Consider the following 20,747-nt stretch of genomic DNA (forward strand, 5'->3'; position numbering starts at 1 on the left):
TCAATCTACAGTGTGTGATACTGGCATTAAAGATGTGTGATTTCTAAATCAATCCAACGATTAGATTGGCACTGCCCTAATCCTGGTAGCCTGGATACATTACAAGGGACAGAAAGAAGCTTGTCTTATCCCTTGCTTACTTTGCTATCCTCTGCCTGCCATGAACTATTTCTCCTCTGCACTGTCTGTCTGCCACTCCACCTTGCTTTGGAGCCAGCCAGTGGTGGACTGAAACATCTACACATTGTGAGCTAAATAAACCTTTCCTCCCTTAACTTGTGGGTGTTGGGTATTTTGTCTCAGCAACAAGAAAAGTAACTAAGACAGCTGGTTACTTCCAAGAAATGACTTACATTTTTTATTTATGGTTTTTATAGTTTACATTGTTTAAAATTTTTCCAAGCAGGGAATAGATCCCTTTATTAATCTTATTGACATTTTAATCTGTTTCATTTTGTATTCATCTGAACTACTGTCTTGATTAGGTAGAGGCATTCACCAGTACTTGCTTTTCTTTAAAATACCTTTATAAATGGCTTGTATTATAAAAATAAATATTTCCTCTTACCTTCCTTATACTCCATTTTGCTTTATGTATTTCAAGTAGTTTATTGTGTATTTGTATTTTTGGTTTAAAAGTGTTTTTAGTGACTTTCTTGGGAATATTTAAGAATTTAGAATTCTTTTATTCTAGCCCAGGGGTTCTTACTATTGACATTTTGGGTGAGGCGATTCTTTGTGGTAAGGGTTGCCCTATGCATTGTAAGGTGTTTACCAATGTCCTAGACTCTACCCAATAGACACCAGTAGCAGACCCCACCCCCACTGGTCACAACTAACAGAATTCTCTAGCCTCTGTCAAATGTCCCCTGGGGGGCTAAATCACCTTCCTTCCACTTCAGAACTAATGGTCTAAAGGCAGAGTTTTATTTGCTAATTGTTCTAATGTTCTCATTGCTTTTGTTTACTTAGTAACATGTTTATTAATGGCAGTAATGGGACTACAGCCAGCATACTTGCACTGAGCTGTGTCCTAGGCTTTTAAAAATAATTATAAAAATTATTTTGAAACAGGGTCTTTCTAAGTCACTAGTTGCTCAGGCTGTGTCCAAATTTGTGATCCTTCTGCTACTGCCACCCAGAGCAGTGGCATTACAAGCATGCACCATTACTCTGGCTTGATTTTAAAAATCAAATTCTTAGGGGAAAAAATTGGAAGGCATAAATCAAAAGAGATGAATAGGAACTATTTTGGCCCCAAGTATCTCTAACCCCATATATGATTATTTATATGCATCTGTACATTAACAGAATGCTGAGGTCAGGTTATTAAATTACCTGACTTATATATACTTAGAGAACTTAGCAAAGTCATTGGTGGCCTCTTAAGATTTATTACAGAAGGACTGACCGGTAGATTTTTGCAATACATTCTGATCAGAACTGGAAGAATTAGCCTATGAGTGCTCTGCCCTAGTTCCAGAAGCATCATGGTACTGTCATTAGGAAAAATAAGGTTTTAGATTCTAGATAGTAAGAAGCGATTTTGATGTTTGCTCAAATGTATTCTATACAGTGCACTTTGATTACAAGAATGTAAATTTCAGTACTTGGATATTTTTCTTTCCAACAGAGATCTTTGATTTCTAATTAGAAAGGAATTATCCATATTTATTTTTATGGATGGAATTGCCCCAATATCACCAGTACAAATCCCCCATCAAAGCCTTTTCTGCCTCCCTTGATCTGTATCTCAGAGACTCCAGCAGTCTAGCTGCCCTCTGTAAAAGGTTGCTAAATTGGGTTTTTAAATTATTTCTATTAAGTAAAAACTTAACATATACCAGCTGCTGAAGGATTATAAAAGCTTTGTTTTTTCAATAATTGGAAACCTTGTTTACAGAGGACTCACAATATTCTTTAAATGTCTTTGTGTTGAATATAAAAGGACTTGTGTTTATCTGAGCAATGATAATCTGACTATAAAGCAAACTCATTTAAGGATTATGCCTCCTGTCTGTCACTATGCAGCTGTCACCAGACTGTTCTTTCAAGTTTTGCAAAATGCTGAGAATTCCTCCTTAAAATTAGAAGAATAAATTGGGAAATGAACCAGGTAGTTTGGGAATACATATAATTCAAAACCACAGGAAAGTATTTGAAAGAGCCAAAAACATCAGTCCATCTAGGCAAATTTAGGCAAAATTCTCTTTTGCTAACTCCCTGATAAAATTCAGGTCATTTGAAAGAGATTTTAAGGTGGATAGTCCTAGCAAAAAAAAAAAAAAAAAAAAAACAACTTCAAAAGCATTCAGGCTATTCAGTATTTAGCTAAACTGCAGAATCTTGAGAGCCAGTGAGGGCATCAACAACGATTGTTCCCTACTGGGGAAGCAGTGGCCCCAGAGCTTAAGGGGTCCCCTATCCAGACTTAGCCACTCACTAGCTCTGTGTCCTCTGGCTAGCTATGCAGTGGTTCTCCATAAAATAATACCCCTCACCTCATGGTGTTGTTCAATGGCTTAAGTGAGATAATACATGCAAACCCTGAGGACAATTCCTAACACAGAACAGCCACTTAGTAAATGTTCAGTATTACCAGTGTTCCAAGTCTCACAGTGTTTTTATAGGCAGTATCTCATCTAATTTCCCAAATAGCCTTATTAAAACAGCACACTGTTAAAACAACATATTGTTCAACCACCAGTATTACTGAAAATTGAGGAAACTGAGGTACAAAGAAACGTGGTAACCTACCTACAGCCACATAGCAGGCTGACGACAAGCAAGGCCCTGCATTCATATTCTTTGCCTCGTTCTGCACACTTTTAATGAGCATAGGCACCCTTTGCTCTCTGAGCACACACTGTCTGGATATTTGCTATAATGACTTACTACAAGTTTTAGCCAAAAATCCTTCCCCGGATAAAAACCTGTTATACACAGTTCTTGAAGTGCTGGTGTGTGCAGCAGCTTCTCAGGCCTCGACTTGGATATGACATCCCTTTGAGATGCAGATTTAGGTTCCAGGGGATACCAGCAGGCTGCCGGCTCACAGATCACACTTGAGTGGCTGGACAATGGAGGGCAAACTTCTCTCATATCTCAGTGTTCTCCTAATTGGCCCTGAGTTTATACATATTGCAGTTTCCCTACCTTTCCCCCGAGGAATTGGCCCTTCAGTGTTTGCTTAGGCCAACCACCTGAGGGCACTACCACCTCAGGGCCAATGAGAGAGTAACTTTCAAATCTTTAGCAACATTCTTTCATTGTTTATTTTTATTCTAGGACATGCTCAGTGGAGAAAGATAATGAAATTCCCATTTTATTCAGTTGTACACTGCATATAAACATACATATTCATCACCCCATTAAATATTAAACAATTAGGTAATTGGTCTTTAAAAATACAGTGTATGTTTAAATAAAAAAAAAATTATCAAAGTGAAAGACACATCGCCATTAATTCCCCTCAGAATACTCATCCTTGCTTCGAACACACTTGTCTCACCGTTCTTGTCACTTTCGGAAGCACTTCCGGAAGCCCTTCCGGAAGCCCTCTTTACCGAGAGTCCTTTGTGCCGCCACAGCTGCCTCATTGTCTTGAATCAATGCAAAACATTTACCTTTCCTGGTGATTTTGACTTCTGGGAAGATCCAGAAGTTGCACTGTGGCAGATCCAGGGAATAAAGTACATGAGAACCATAAGGTCTTTATGAGCCTCCTTTTCGTTGGCTGGCACTCAGCAGCCGCATTCACCCTATTTTTTATCATACTCATAAAGATACCCACGAAAGAGGACTTCCAGAACTGCTTCAGAAATCAGCAAGAATGATGGAATAAGTGTGTTTGATGCAAGGGGGAGTATTTTGAGGGAGATTAGTGGCAGTGTGTCTCGTACTGTAATAATTTTTTTAAAAGTTAAACATTTATGCAGCTTTGATCGTCCCTTATTTTATGCAACAATTCTGACTACATTATCATTAAGTTATTTAAGAGAACTTTACTAATACTTGAAAAATTGATTTAAGGGGTGCTCTAAAAATGAATATGGAATATTGTATAGGCTCTTAGCAGGAAGCCATGGCCTTTAAGTTGGCTTCACATATGTAGAAATACAGCATGTGAGTGTCATGGAAAAGACTGATCAGGACCAAAGCCATCTTAGCAATCACATTGCTGGTAACTTAATCATGTTCAAGATGTGACTATACAGTCATGAAACAGATCTTATTTTAATACATATGTACATGCAATTTAACACATTACATATTTCAATACATCAGTGTCTACAGGGGCTGGGGTCCAAATCCACCACTGATGCCCAAATCTGCAGGTATGCTTCCTATATGAAATAGTGCTGTATTTGTATATAACCTACATATACCCTCTGTACACTTTATATCACATCTAGATGCCTTATACTCCCTAATATCCCTATGCCTCACTTCTCTCATTTGGATTCAGCATAGTACTTGGGGTGCAGCAAATTCAAGTCTTGCTTTTTGGAACTCTGTAGAATTTTTTTTTGAAATATTCCAATCTGTAATTGGTTGAGTGTGTACATATGGAACTTGAGAATATGTAGGTCCAGCTATATATTACATGAGCATGATCCCTTCCCACCAGTTATCTTGGAGAGTTTTGCTTTCATTTGCTAATTCCTGTTGCCCAGAGGATTTTGGAAATGTCTCTTCTAAAATACCCTCAGAAGTCATGTTGAAAATCTTGTGATTATGCCTTCCTTTTGTTTTAAATGTATTTCCTATTTAGGTCACTTACCCAGTCTACTGGTTTGGCTCAGTAATGGATGCCTGTTGGCCTAAATGATATCCACTCTCAAAAAGCAAGTAGTGATTTTGACTTCAGAATGTGCTTTAGTATCATCTAAGGAGGCTAGATTAAATAACACAGTATATCCCAGCCTACTCTCTGGAATTCTGGCTCAGGCAGTCCAAGGTGAGGATCAGGAATCTGTGTTCTTTAACAAGCATTTTGAATTAATACACACATACTTTGAGAAATGCAGCTGTAAAATAGGCAGTTCTAAAAAGAGGAATTCCAACAGTGTTTCCATCAACAATGGCATGTATTGTGCACTTTGGGGGACTAGTTTCCTATAGATGATGCTTATTTGGAATAAAATACTCAGTTATATTTTTAAAGAGATCAGTCAACGTTCTGCATGGCTGCACCATGCATACCAGGTCCACCTAGGTCTCAGAATGGATCCATTTCAGGTGTGTGCTCTGTCAACTGATCCTGTACTTGGTCTTCTCCTCCTCTAAGTAGGGATGTTACTCTCTGAAACAGGTAGATCCAGTATTAAAGGATCTAGTACTTTGCCTATGAATTATTACATGTTCCTTTTTCTTCAAAAAGGATAGATTTCTTTCACTTCTTGGAACTGGAGCACTAATTCTCCAGAGCAAGCAGAGCCTGTGTCTCTGAATCTTATCCACAAAGGTCAAGGGCACCAAAGAGGCCCAAGCTACTGTCCTAGGACATTCACAGCAGCCAGAGAGCTCCAGAAACAACCTTGTTACATGTTGCTACATGTTCTAACCTTCCCTGAATCCATGTGACCACCTACAGTCATCCTCTATTATTTGATCAATTTGCCAGATTTTAATAACTCTCAACGGGGAAGCTATCTGAGTGCCCTACGTTTTATTTATCAGCAGTCTTCTGTCTCAGTCATATTCACTGAAGGCAATCTCATTGAAAACTAAAATTCAGTGTTACAGCTTCAGTAATAAAACAAATCCACGTCTCACAGCTGGGCCTGAATCCCGTGGCTGGCTGACACAGAGCTCTGCCTGGGGAGGAAGTGGACTGAGCTCTGTAAGGCACAGCTGGGTCCCCGTGTGGTGGGTCCGAGTCCCTCCAGGCAGGTACTTTGTCCTGTGGAGCCCTGACACTTAGTCGCCTGGGTTTTGTCTAGCTCAAGGTCCAGTCCTATCCAACTTGAAGAAATGTGGATGTCTTATGCTTTTTCCAGGTCATTTAACTTAAAAATTAAACTCTCAGCTGGTTTAAAGGTTAGTGAAGTGTAGAGATAGAGGCTGTGTCTAGATTCCAGTGAGCAAAAAAGTTTATAAAAAGAAAAAGGGTTTGATTTGGTTTGGGTTTTTATGCCAGACATTCCCTTTCTCTCTTTAATGTTACCAAAGTCAACTGTATTTTCTATAAGAGCAACAAATACAACAAAGGGAAAGATGTTGAATCAGCTTGCTGTCAAAGCAGCTTCGATCAGTGGTCAGATATCTGACCACACCCTCTGTCTCCTCCCACCCCACCTTATTTCCATGTGTCCTCTTCTCTTATGTAGAGTTGCCCAGTTAGATAAAAAGAAAAGCCAGGACTCTGTAATTAGTTATATGATTTCAGGTCAAAAGAAAATGATAAATCAGTAATGTTTCTGGCAATATTTAGGGCCTCTTCCATGACTCTATTCTGTGTGTGCTCTGTCCTACATGACAGTCTTCTTGTTTTATTTTCTAGTGGTTTTCTTTACAAAGGAGATTTGTCCCTCAATTGGATCGAAGTCTCCTCTGGACAGGATTGTATTTGGTATCCCTCATGACACCATAACATTTACCTTCCTACTTTGGAGTCTCTGTTAGGCTTATTCTTATGTGTATTTTTCTCCTGTTGCAAGTGCAGAACCCCCTGAGCTCCTCATAGATATCCTTCTTGCTCCTTTAAGGCCATTATTCTATGAACAGTGACAGGGCTGAGCATAGAGCCAGTAACCTAGTAAGTGTGCTCTATTTTTTTTTATGATTGATGAATGAACTTAAAGCAATTTGTTGTCTTGTTACAAGTCAATTAAATTCAGCATTTATTAACCACCTGCAATCTGCACTCCAGAAGTTAGCAGCAGGCTTCATGTACCTTACTATCTACCTGGGAAGCTAGACAAATTACTCTTCCTGCTTTGGACAAAAAATAGGATACAGAAAGAGAACAGGGCTAGAAGGTACATGCAAATTTTGCAAACTGGTGTTATGGACTGTCCTAAAAAGTGGGAATAAACAATTATCCTTCTATGAAGGGAATCATTTCAAATTTTGGAATATTGGGTCTTCAAGAATGGGGAGAGATCTTGTAATTACATATTGTGTACTTCCTTTGGAGTTCCTAATTTTAAATTGTTTCTCAGGCATATTAGTGTTACAATTGCATATCAGTAGTATTATAAAAGACAGAACTGTGAAAGCCAATGGAAAGATATAAACGACAAAATACTCAACTCATTAAAAAGCTTACTGGTATGTAGAGCAACAGAACACATCAGTTATAGAAAAGACATCAGATAATAAGGTACCTTTTGCACACTTCGTGCTTCTGTTAATGATAGTATTTAAATCTTCCTTCACAAAGACATTGAGCAGGCTCCAAACCTTGAAGACTGAGAATTATGAACGCCCCTCTTGGTTGAGTGCTTTCAGGTGTAAAATGTACAGAAGAGTGAACACATATTTATAAGCGTCTAGATGATTAGTCTTGTGCCAGCGAGGCTTATCCTAGGCAGACTTGTGAATGTGGTCCTCACAGCCCAAGCATCTCTCTGAGCTTTTCCTCTGGGCCACAGCATCCTAAGCACACTTAGAGCCCTGCATCCTGTAAGCATTTTCCTGTGAGCCAGGAAGATGTCAGTGCCTTGAAACCCACAACCGTGCCTGTGTGTGAACCCTAAAGAGAAAACAGCCAATCTGACTGTAGAGAGGGATGACAGCAGACAGAATTGTCACCAGGCTCATATTCCACTCCAATGAATAAACATAAACTTGCTATCGTACCTTCAGCTATCAATAAAAACCTTAATGTGTCCCAACTATATTTTGAGTGTGCCTGGAGTTAGAGTAGGGAAAAGAAAGCTACACATGAAAATTCATGTTAATTCCTCACCAACTCCAATACCATAAACATAAGGAAACTAAGTTACTGTGAAAGTACATTATCATATACGTGCTCAAAATCTGAAAGATAACCCTAAGGCTAAAGCCCTGATTGAAGTGACTTTTTTGAAACTTTGAGATTTTTAATGTCATAAATCTTTTCCTTCATATCCTGTGACTCTAATGTCAAATGAATTTCAGCCTATTAGCATTTGTTTAAAAATAATATCCATTTTATTTGGAAAGATGCCAGATTAAGTTTGTTTCATGTTGTAATCCATGTGTACTGCTCATTTTTTGAAATAAATACATAACAAAACAATTAGATGAAGATTGAAATAAATGCTTATATTTTAATCATGCTGGAAGTATTTGTCTTGTGCTTAATATGAAAATAAGCATCACTTTGTGTCCCTTGAAAATTATTTTACTGGGTGATTGGGTTTAGGTGGAAAGTGCGCCTAATGAGTAGAGAAATGTAATAAGTCTAGATCATTCCTCCTCAAGACAGGAGAATGTGTTGATTAACTCCATAGTTTCATGGATTTCTGATTTGGAGAATGAAATCTGTAATAAAATTACTACTGGGACTCCAGCTCTGTTTATTTAAATAGCATTTTGATCTAGCTTATTTGAATTCAAATGCATTATTAATACTTTTCTTCTTTTTAATATAGGTGGAAAACAGACCAAAATATTATGGAAGAGAGTATGTATTATACTATTCTTTGTTTTAATAATCTAATAAGTAGTCGCTTCATATGTCATTTAAATATTAAATATTCAAAATTCTCTAAAATATGGTCTTCATCACATGTCCATTGTGCTAGAGTTTAATGATAAGAATAATGCAATCAGACTCCTTTGTATCGGATATTCCATGTAACACTCAGGTGCTTGTTTTCCATTAAGGTGGGAGGGAAAGTGTTTCTGCGCTTATGCTCTCTACATAAGCAGTTTCTGAGTGCCTGGCAAGTACTTGAAATGTAAGGTGGTGTTTTTCACAACTGAGACTCTCTGTTAGCATATTATTCCACTCTCTACCTTGATACAATTAAACCTTTACAGTGTCAACGCTATGCATGGTAGCTGAGTTCCTGACCATGCTGTACTTCGTGAACACGGTGGTCAGGAAAGGCACCTCATTTTTCTGCAGTCTCATAAAGCCAAAATGCTGATTTTTCCTGAACCAAGTTGTCTTAATCCCATCATTATTCTCCATCCCTCCTTTTTTTTCTCTTAACTCCAACCCCTGCTTTGTTTCACTTGCTCAGGAACCTAGAGATACGCATGACCATAAAAACAGTTTGCAATTTAACTCTGACATGTATGACACCTTACAGAGAGAGAGAAAGAGGGGAAGACAGAGACACAGAGAGACAGAAACAGAGAGAGAGAGAGACAGAGAGAGAGAGAGAGACAGAGAGAGACAGAGAGAGAGGCGGAATGGTCCACAATAGAGTTCCAAGTCACTTTTCTCCCCATCTCCAACCTGAGGCAGAAGGAGCCAAAGGCTCTTTCAAGGCCACCTTCCAGGCTGCCCCAGCCAATCTAAGACCTTTATCCTCCTACTCCGTTACCCATCAAAGCCTCCTCTTTGTGATTAATGACCCTTTTAGTGGCCCCAGCCCAATGCTCCTTTCTAATTGCTGCAGCTGCATTTTAGAACCTTCCATGCGGGGCTTCAGGAATTCAGCTGGTCCCTCTGGAATACCTGTCCAGGAATGCTGGCCTATCTCTCATCTACCCCCATGTCCCCAGGGCCTCAACCTAGGCTGTGGCATGGTTTTCTTTCTCAATATACTGATTTATTAGTTGTGCTATTGCTTGCAAATAGCACAACTACTAAAAAGAAAAAAAGAAAATGAACACCTGCCCAATATACTTTGACTTCCAAAAGGTAATCTGTTTTACATATTCTTTTCTGCATAAAAGTTCGGTTGAATAACTTTTAGTTCTCATATTCCAACCCATAGTTCATGAAGATTATATACAGAGTAGAACCCAAGGAAACTTTTTCTTATGTACTAAAAGGAACATTTTGTAGTAGAGAATAGTTAGTGTAAAACCTTCAGATTCTGTGTTTCTGTCTCTTTTTTAAAAAATAAAGGGCTTTGCTCTTCCACTCATGAAGTAATACCTGCTCTGTTCAGAAGAGGCACATGCACATTTCTTGTGAAGCAAGCACAAGAAAGTGTTGACACTGCATTCCTTTAGGCAAAGGGAATTTTTACCTCTGTACTACTTACATTTTTACTTCTTTTGTATCTTTAACATTTAAATATTGAATTTTCCCACTGTGCATAGGCATTACTCTCACTTTTGTAAAGTGTAATGTATGAATAATATGAATACCTGCTAACTTGGGAAAAATTAAAAATACAGGAAAATGCATGGTGAAAAACACCCATAGCTCCCCACCATGAAAGAGAAAAGAACCATTATTACCTTTTTTTTTCCTGTATTTGTTTCTTTCTGGTTCACCATATGATTATAGATGTGCAGAGTTTTAAAAACTATACATAAAGGTAGTGATGAGCCACAGACTGGTTCTTCAAGGACACAAAGCTGCCACTTTCTTCTTCTGAAAAATTGGATTTAACTTAGTTCTTGACACTCTCTGCTACTGCCAATTTGACAGTAAACTTGGCAATTCAAGGGCATTTACATTCAGCATCTCTCATCTCTCACAGTGGCTGCCTGTTTGGGGTACTCTTCTGTCCCTTTCTCCTAGCTTTCTATGCAGGAGTGACCTGGAGCAGGTGCTAAATATCCAGGCGTGCCTCGTCCCTCTGTGCCCACGCTCTCCTGCCTCACTGGTCAGGAGCGTCCTAAACAGCCCCTTCTCACACCTCTTCTGACGCCGGTTTTTGTGCTTCTTGGCTGTTGTGTGGAAAACTTTCCGGTGCCCTCTGCTGCTGCTGGCCTCCCGACCCCACTCCCATGCAAGGCAGTCCTCAGGTCACTTGCCCAGGCGCTCTCCAGCCCTCTCTGCCCCTGCTCCTGCCAAACAGGAGGTTTCTCCACAAGGTTTGTAGAACTCAGTGTCCTTATTCCCAGGAAAGCTCCAGACCCTCTGCGCCACCAGCCCTGTGAACCGACGCAGCAGTTCCAGTCCCGTAAGTGCTTGCGGGACCCACTTGAGCAAGGCTTGTGTTCTGCCAAACCCCTGTGCCTCTCCCTCCCTGGAACACCGGGGGGGACACTGGTCTCCTTCTGGGCCCAAGTGTCGCTCTCATATCATAGCACACACATCTTCACTCCAGAAAAATCCTGCTCCCAGACCTGCAGGCACTGGCTTTTGAGATTTAAAACCAAAATTTGGGAAGCCAGAAAGCACCTTCCTCCTGGGCTGTCGTAACCTCAGACTTGAGGTAGTTTTGGGAACAGGCACAGCTCCTCTGGCCTCCCTTCCCTAGACCAAAAACATCTACTTTTAAAAGATAGAAGAACTGAAGAAATATAGATTCTACTGGGCTATTTTTTTCCAAATATGGTCTTTCTATGTTCGTCCTCTAACCTAATTGTTGTCCTCCTGCGGGTGAAGAAAGCAAAACTTGTCTGGTTGACTTCCCTTTCTCCTTCCCCGTTCCAAGAAGGTACACATGGGGGTGCATCTAGAAAAATTCTTTCTGACTTATTCTCCTAAAAAGACCTAGTGTCCCATGTCGCTTTTCTCAAGGACTTGGAGTTTCCCACACTGACCTCATCCCAGCCCATCTTTCTGTAAAAACATGGGTGGATCAAATCTCCAATAAGGGTGGTGAGCAGCCCTCCTTGCCTAAAGGGAACAGGGGAAGTAGGTGGAACCTGATCTAGCTCCTATCTCTTCCTTGACCTCCCTGATCACTGTACATTCTCTAAGCCTCAGACAACCTCCTCTAGAAGGTCAAAGCAGTCTTAAGCCAAGCCTGAAAGCCTCCTAAATCTGCCATGCTTTCTATGTGCTTGTGTATTACTTTTAAGGTGGTAGCGCAAAGAAGATAGATATTATCTTTAACGAAGAAAAATAGGTGCATTTCCCAAACATGTCCCTAAGCCATTGTTCTCAAAATATAAAGGATTGGGGAAAGGTTGATTACTGCCAGCTCTTCTTTCCAGAAGATGAGCCTCTAAAATTAACACCCCACACCTGAAGCAAACAGGTCTCTAATCAATAAGTGTTCATTTGCAATCAGGATAATACATAATTATCTGTGTTTGAGCTGAGAGCTAAATTGGTAATTGCTCTTTTTGTTTTTTTCCCCACGGTTATAAAAGAAGCCATAACCTGGCTTTTTCTTTCACCTTCCTTTGTCAGCTTGAGAGCAAAGGCAATAGCAGAAAACCAGGTGGCCTGAGTTCTGCCTGTGTTTGCCTCTGTGGACATTTATCTGTTTGGAGCACCTTGGTTCCAAATCAGTCCGTAAGATGCACAGTAGTCACAGCCCCTTTCCCCAGGTGTGGCTGTAGATTCAGGGTGGCCCAGCCATCCTTTTCAGCCCAGCTCCTGAGGTCCTACTTTGTATGTGTCTGTGATGGTGTTGTTTCCCCAGGTTTCATGGGATCATCTCCCGGGAGCAGGCGGATGAGCTTCTAGGAGGCGTGGAGGGTGCCTACATCCTTCGAGAAAGCCAGCGGCAACCAGGATGCTACACATTAGCCCTGAGGTGTGCTGCAGTTCATTCACTGTTTTCATGTCTTTACTTATGTTTACCCCACTCCTGGTAAGAGAGTTATACATATACATATACATATATAATGAAATTAGTATTTCTACCATTGTAAGTATACAGTTCACTGGCATGAAGTAACATTCTCAGTGTTGCACAGCCATCTTCACTATCCATTTCCAGAACTTTCTTATCACCTCAACAGAAACTTAGTACCTACAGACAATCACTCCCTCTCTACTATTTACTTTTATTTCACTTTTTTTCCAAAGCCCCAGCAGCACATGAGCTGTGCATGTATGCATCTCCTTGGCCACTGGTGTTATTAGGTTGTCAGACATGGGCTGTGTATGTGGACCCAGGGCACACTGGAGAATTATTGGGGAAGTTTGTGTTCCTTCGGCTGCTTCTGCCTAGCACATGGAGCTACTTGACAGAGCCATGTCTCTCCTCTCTCTGTTTCCAGCAGCCCTTTTGAACAAGGGTCCCTTCCCATTGTCTTCCATGGGTACACCTGGCAAGACCCTCTGGGCATTGCTTGTCCATCCTGTTCTCTCAGAGGTGGCTTGACCTGCCTCCTCATGATGGCGATCACCTTGCAGCTTCTGTGGCTGGGGTGCTGGGAGGATAGAACTTTGCCAAGGAACCTGCCCAGCAGGTTTCTCCAGAGCCTCTCACTGGCAAGCGCAAGTATGGAAAGGCCTTTGTTTGTTTGTTGGTTTGTTTGTTTTTGTTAATGGAGATTGAACCCTTGGCTTTCATACTGAGCTACATCCCTCATTGAGTTTTAACTTTTTATTTTGAGTCAGGGTCTTACTAAGTCACTAAGTTGCCCTAACTGGGTTCGATCCTGTGTTCCTCCCCCATCAGCCTCCCTGCTGAAAGAAGGACATTGCATTCATTGCACTTTCTGTACCTTGATCAAACATTTTATCCCATTTAATTATTACCACAATCCTATTTAGGTTTGGGTAGGTATCCAGTTTCAGAACCAGGTTGTCTTCCAAAAGTTCATTTGCAGATTCCAGAATCAGGAAGACCTTTCTCCATAGGAGGGATGGAAGCGGGGAAACGCCTCCCAGGTCAGCCCACAGAGAGATATTGGTCAGTGCACCATTTCAATATTGTGACCTTGGAAAGAAACTTTCCAAGTTGCAACTGGCCATGTCTAGGACGTATCTTAAATTATGTGATGATGAAGAAGTACTTCAAAAGCTATTGAGTACTCTGAGTATCCAAAGTTCTATCTTCCCAGCTCCCCAGCAACAGGAGCTGGCAGTCCCAGTGAGGAGGCTGTGAGATGCAGGGCAGGGTCCACAGGGGAGAGCCAGGGATAAGAGAAGAGGACTCGGGGATGGGGATTGCTGCAGGCAGGTGGTAGTGGTACTTAGCACAGCTGCAGTGTTTCTTTCTGCTGCACTAACTGCACTGGCAGGAATGGGGTGCTCCACTGATGTGATCAGGGGCTTTAGGGTCACCAGTAGTGGCATCTCTTGCAGTGGTTCCCATTAAGGAAATCTGTAGGTGAGATATTTGTAAATCAGGCAATACCTTTTGACTTTTACAAATAAGAATGCTATGACCCAGTGACCTGAGTGATTTATAGAACCCAGTGACTCTAAAGGACTGCCTGGGGTTAAGTCCCACCTCTGTCTCATTGCAGACGTGTGACTCCAGCTGGTTTCCTCAACTCTTTAAGCCTCAGTTGCCTCTGCTGTAAAACAGGGATTGTAATTGTACCCATTGCAAAGGGTCTCTCAGACAGTCCTCAGGTGGTTACCCTGTGCCTGGCCTAGGACATGTGCTCAGAGCTGTTACTGGTCCTCCCCATTCTGAGTCTAATCTGTTGTACTCCCTTGATCTCTTGTGGGCAGGTTTGGAAACCAGACCTTAAACTACCGGCTGTTCCACGATGGGAAACACTTCGTGGGTGAAAAGAGGTTTGAATCCATTCACGATTTGGTGACAGATGGCTTGATCACATTGTACATAGAAACAAAAGCTGCTGAATACATTTCAAAAATGACAACGAACCCCATCTATGAACACATTGGATATGCCACTTTACTCAGAGAAAAGGTATCCAGACGGCTGAGCAGGTCTAAAAATGAGTCAAGAAAAACAAGCGTCACAAATGAAGAGCACACGCCAGTGGAGAAGGTGAGCCAGTGGAGGGGAGAAGGTGGAGGAGGGGCAGCAGCCTCTCTGTTTTCAGCTAGTGCTGAATAACAAGGTGCTCAGTGGTAGATGTGATTTGCCAAAATGTTGAAGGTGACCCATCCCCAACCACAAACCTATAGAACTGGGTGCCCAAAGGAACCTTAGAAATGAGGAGTTCAACATCCTCATTTTACACCTAAGGAACCCAAGGCCCCAAAATGGTACATGATTATTTTTCCAGGCCTATAAAAGTCAGTCAACAAAAATCATTTATGGATTGATCTGGAGTTTTGAGAGAAAAACACTCTATGAGCGTTTGATGGTGAGATGTGTTTTTAATTGCCATTTGAAGTGTCACTGGCCCCATCTCTAATTCCACCCAGCTAGTCTATTTACCCACAGGTTAGCGGCCCACTGAAGGTGGCCTGCCTTAGACAATGACTTGACTGACAGATTTGGGAGCTTTAGTGGTAACAATGACTATCTCTGCAATGCTTAGAAAGGCGGGCTGCTCCTTGCCCCCACAAAGCATTACTGCGCCTTGCCAAGGATTAGCAAACTCTTAAGTAGGTGAGTGTGCAAGCTGAGTGTGTCATGGCACAATATGGCAACGGAGATCTGATTTTCCTCTCCAGTAAGCTGCTGTCTGCTTGAAAGGCAATGCTACAGTTTGCTAAGCAGATTTTTAGGAAGTACCCCTTCAAGAACCATCTGCTTTGCCTGGTCATATCTCCTTCCCACTGAAAGAAAGTGACAGCCAGCCACACTATCAGCCCCTACTGAGTCTTGCTGAGCCCCACTGCTAAGGCAAGCAAGAATACATGGGGACAGAGACAAATAAGTGCGAGCAGAATGAGGTGCTCTGCTTCTTCTGTGGTTGCTAATCCTTGATTAAACTGAAGCAGACCCCCTGTTGACCAAGGCTGGTGGAAAGCATAAGAACTGCAGGCTGACTGATTGGGCCATGGTGACTCATCAGAGAGCCCCGAGACGGAGACAGAGGGTGGAGGGTGGCAGCTTGGTCCTGGTGGCAGAGAAAGGGATGGGGTCAGTTGATTTGCTAATTGGGCTGCAGAGCTAAGAAGAACCTTCCCCAGGATCACCTCGGTTGAGCTACTGGCCCATGATAAAATAATTTGCCATTTTCTTTTTATAACTCCAGTGTCTCCACTGCACCTGTGTATTCGTTTACGAATAATTGATTTGGAAACTTGTAGGGTTGGCAGTTGGTTTACATTTTGACAGAAGAGACAGAAAGAGAACTTGAGTCCTAATGTTCAGAATTTGTTCTCATCCAGACAAAAGCCATTTCTTAGTCTGTTTGGGAAATCTGTTCAAAAGTAATTTAGAATAGAAAATCTGGAAGCTGACCTTCCAGGCCATGACAAATCGGAAGATGAATTGGGAAATAAATCTCTGAAGCGGTGTTTATATTTCTAAATCAGAAGGCAGGGCCACCAAATAGGCAGTCTCATAAAGGACAGGCTGTGTATTAGGATGCGCCCGGGAGGAGAGAGGAGAGAAGCAAGGACCGGGCTCTTAGGTGTCAGGGATGAGAGTGTGGATCCTGTGTGTCAGAGCTGTTGCTTCTAGATCCTTGTCTTCCTCAAAGGGGAAGTTTGGGCAATAGAAACTGATACTTCCGGAAGGTTTCTCATCAGGAAACTAGTGCAACAAAATATGTCCTTTTCTATAGATCTTTTGTATTTATTTATTAAAATAAATTTGGGAGAAAGAGTAACCAAATTAATAGTCCCATTGAATAAGCTACCCAGTATACTGTACTTTTACCTTTTGGGGAAAGGGTAAGTAAGGAAAATATTGCAGAAAGAAGTCCTAACTCAGCAAATAATTTGACAGACAGGTGTCAGGGGTGCAGATTTTCTTGGACTGTAACAATGTGATGCTTGGCGTTCCTGAGGAATACTCTGGGCACTGGACCTGGTCATGTGCTGGCGGCCACTCATTTTGTTAGTAGTTTGTTAAGTAACTTGGTAGGAATCCATCCATTTCTCTCTGACCTGCCTTGACAAGTGGAATTATTAAAACTCTCAGCCTTGCCAGAGATTCTGTCTCCCTTTGGGGCAGGTCAGTGGCCTGTTGCCATGGAGGCAGGGACTAGAAAAGAGGGAATGGACACTTGAATGGATTGACTGAGAACAGCCCGGGGTACTTGTTTGCTTCGGTCATGATGGTTCTTGAAGATTTTAATGAGTGAATTGGGTAGTTTCTCAGCATTTCTCAAACACAGACATACCGGTGTTTCTGTTTCCAAAGTGCTCAAATGTTGATCACTCATTCGCTTTATTGATCAATTCCAAGTGAATCCAGAGAGATTATATTATCTGTGAATCCAAGAACATTAACAGCGCTGATTGGCAAAAAGGCATTACCTCCAGATTTGCGTGGTTCCCATATTTATTGCATCTCAAGATTGTTAGCAGTAAACTTGACTTTAACAACTGTAGCTGAGATGGAGAGATGGGAAGGCTCAAAAAAAGAAAAAGAAGTGGGAGTGTTTGGCCAATAGCAATCTGTTTCCTTCCTGATTCTCTTTAAGTGGTTTTAAAAACACATTATGATACATAGTGGCCACTCTTTGGTGCACTTAATTAAAATGATCATGTCCAGTGTAATTTCTTATATGAAATATATTTTAGAATTTATTCCACAGGTGGATTATGGACTGACCTTCAACGATGGCACTGTAAAAAATATAAAAATAACCACAGGATTCAACACAGGTTCAGGCATTCAAGTTCATGGGCGGATTTCATGTATGTGAAATTATTTCCAACTTTATCTTCAGAACAACTGTGCCAGGATCATAGGGCAGAAATCCCCCTCTCTATTTTATCAAGGTGTTTGCAGTGACAGAGTGGAAGTCAAACCAATGCTTCCTAATTCCAGTTCATTGATTTGTAAATCTGCTGAGTGCCGGATGTGTTCTGTCATGACTGCCCTTACAGTTTTAAGTAAACACTCCTGGTATTGGCCACCCTGAATCAGTGAGTGCTAGAAGTCACTCACTTAGTCTTTACATGATTGGTTTTTGAAATATATCGCTGTAGCTAGCAATAAAAACTAAACTTTCTTACCAATATATCCTACAAAATCAAATACTGCATGACAATGTTTTCAACTGGACATCCTTTTTAAATAGCTGTGGTTTGCCATAGTAAATTTCAGTTATGTTTGACTGGTGAGAAATCATCTATAGCCTTCATATAACAAATCCAGTTAAGAATATACATGCTAAAGATGGGCATGGCAGTAAGAGCCGGCAGTTCCAGCTACCTGAGAGGCTGAGTTGGAAGGATTGCTTTAGCCTGTGAGTTTGAGACCAGCCTGGATAATATTATATATATGAGAATCCCTTATCTAAAATACTTGGGTTTAGGGTTATTTCAGATTTGAAAGATTTTTTGTTTGGTGGATATCGAAATATTTGCATAGACTAACCTGAAAATCCAAAACCCAAAAAGTTTTGCATTTTGGATCATTATAAATTTCAGATTTTTGGATTAGAGATACTTAACCTGTATCGTGTCTTATTCACTTCACTGTTTTTTTAAAAGCAGCAAAAGTTTAAAAACAACCTAGCCCCCTCAGCTCAGGACTGTTTGAATGAATTCTCATACCTTTATTTAAAGGAATATCATGAGACAGAGGGGAAAGATGAGAATCCTCTTCTGGGCTGTTGGGAAAAGATATGTTGTCAATTAAGTGAGAAAAGTACCTTGTGGTAATCCACACAGTATGTATCACTAATGCAAATTAGAACATGGTTTTACATATGCTTTTCTTGCCAGATAGTAAAGTATTCTTTGCAGAAATTGGTTTCCTATAGGAAGTGGATGGATCAAGGGATGAATGTGGGAAGATTCTCCCTGCTGTCATTTGATAGTCTTTTTTGAACCGTTGATATATGCAGTATCTGTTCAGAAAATTATACCAGGAAAAAAAAAAAGATTTTATGATGTCTTAATTTCAGCTTTGTTAAAGCAGACTCCAAGTAAAGTATGTTCAGTTCTGTGGTCACACCTGCACACACCTGCACGTACCTGCACACACACACACACACACACACACACACACACACACACATACACCGGTGCACACACCACAGTAGCAGTTCTGTGTTTCCTTCCCCACCTCACTGCCCCTCTGCGCAGGCTGGCAACACCCTTTCTCTTTCACTGACTGTTCACAAAGAATTTCTGTTTGCAGACTTTTACTCAAGGCCTGGGAGCCAGAAAGAGGGTAATAATAGCACAGAACCGGAAATGGCCAGATCAAGGGTGGGCCAGGAGATGGTTTTCTGTTGCTGCTTCCCTACTGCTCCCATTGCCTAGTTGTCTTGGTTACTTTTCTCTCATTGCTGAGACAAAATACCTGACACCCAAAATTAAGGAAGGAAAGGTTTATTTAGCTCACTGTTTGTGGAGGTTTCAGTCCATGCTCTGCTGGCTCCAAGGCAGGGTGGCACATGGCAGAGGGCAACAGTTCATGGCGGCAGAAAATAGCAAAAGCAATAAGAGCAAAAGGGAGGAGCAGTAGTAAGCAGCCTCTTTCCCTCCCTTATACTGTTTACAAACTACCTGCCACAGGGCAGTGTAGCACTCATACCCATGAATCAATCATAAAATTTAGAAGCCCACCCCATGACTGCATGAGGATTTGGAGACACACGCACACACACACCATAACACTAGTGATATGCTAAGGTGCTCCCCTGGGGCCCTCCCAGTGCTCCTCCCCCAGCCCCACCCACCTTCCTCCCGCTGCTGTGAGACCAGACAGACCTCTGCCTCCCTTTGCTTTCTCATGGCCAGCAACAAAGCCCTCTTAGGTCTCCACTCCACTACTGGGACATCTTCCATCTCATTCAGAGGTTCTTGTTTCCAGACAAGCTGCTCAAAGAGAGGTCAGAGACCTCTCTCCTCCCACCCATGTTGCTTTCTTAGTTCTTTGCTAATAATTGTTTTCTTCTTTTCGAGCTACCTCCCTTTACATCCAGGGTGATCCTTCCATGGTCAGTTACCGTTTCCACCATGTGACCCAGCAGGCCTGCCTGGATATCTTGGCATAGGAGGGATACCACATTTCCCTACACTGTGAACGCAAGGCGATGCCACGCCCAAGAAGGACCCTGGCCTGGCTGACCAGCAGGAGCCTCAGTAGCAGGCCAAGGTCATGTGGAGTGGTTCTCCCCAACCCCAGGACCACGCCTAAAGGCTAGTGCTCAGCAGAGTACTGTCAGTGTTGTTTTAGTCTTAGTAAAGTGTTGATTTACTTTGTCCACAGGACAACATTTAAATTCCTCAACATGTCACTTGCAGCGTGTCTGAGCCTGGCCTCCCTGGAGAGCAGAGCTGGACCCAAGGGCTCGGCACAGAGAGCTCATTTGGGAAGGTTTCCCAGGGGGCAGGAGGGGCGGTGAAGCCGGTGAGGAGAGGTTGCTGTGGACATCGCTGAGCTGGCATCTTTAGGAGCCACGCTGACTTAAGCTTGTCCGTCACCTCCTGCCTGTATTGGCTGAGGGCGCCAGCAGCTGTCATGCCTCTCCTACTCCCAGACGTCTGGAGACAGGGCATCCTCTGGCAGAAAGTGAGAAAAGCACACCAGGACAGAGCCCACAGGCTACCCAAGAGCCAGGCCTAGGGTTCAGGAGGGCGGGAGTGGGGAGTGGCACTCAAGAGGTGATGGAGATGCCCGCACCCCTTTGCAGTCTGACCCCCTTTCCCAGCCTTTCTCCTGCCACTGAGGAAGGAAGGTGTTGAGGAAGGGGTTGCCCCTCTCTCTGCACCCACAGCCTGAAGTACCTTCCTCTTCTGAGATCTGCCAGCTCCCCATCATTTTTAAGGTCCAGCACCGCCATACCTCTTTTTCATAAAAGAGAAAGTCCCTGCCGGGACTCCTAGCCCCTCTGGCAGCTACCCCAGCAGGCGGCATCTTTATGATGGCTCAGCAGCCCTGTCCTAGGTAACTGCTTAGAATAGTGTTTGCCAAAATGTGGCCGTTGGTCCT

At 42.1% G+C, this 20,747-nt stretch overlaps 1 protein-coding gene across 1 annotated transcript in view; it reads left to right on the forward strand.

Moving 5' to 3' along the window:
* Positions 1–20,747, forward strand: part of Chn2 (chimerin 2) — a 276,818-nt gene that overhangs the window by 165,702 nt on the left and 90,369 nt on the right. The window contains exons 4-6 of the mRNA XM_005377472.2: positions 8,583–8,614; positions 12,441–12,554; positions 14,432–14,717. Coding sequence (XP_005377529.1) covers positions 8,583–8,614; positions 12,441–12,554; positions 14,432–14,717 — 432 coding nt within the window. The remainder of the gene's footprint in view (positions 1–8,582; positions 8,615–12,440; positions 12,555–14,431; positions 14,718–20,747) is intronic.

Source organism: Chinchilla lanigera, unplaced genomic scaffold, assembly GCF_000276665.1.
Source record: "Chinchilla lanigera isolate Chin_1 unplaced genomic scaffold, ChiLan1.0 scaffold00009, whole genome shotgun sequence".
In the NCBI taxonomy this organism is placed as follows: Eukaryota; Metazoa; Chordata; class Mammalia; order Rodentia; family Chinchillidae; genus Chinchilla; species Chinchilla lanigera.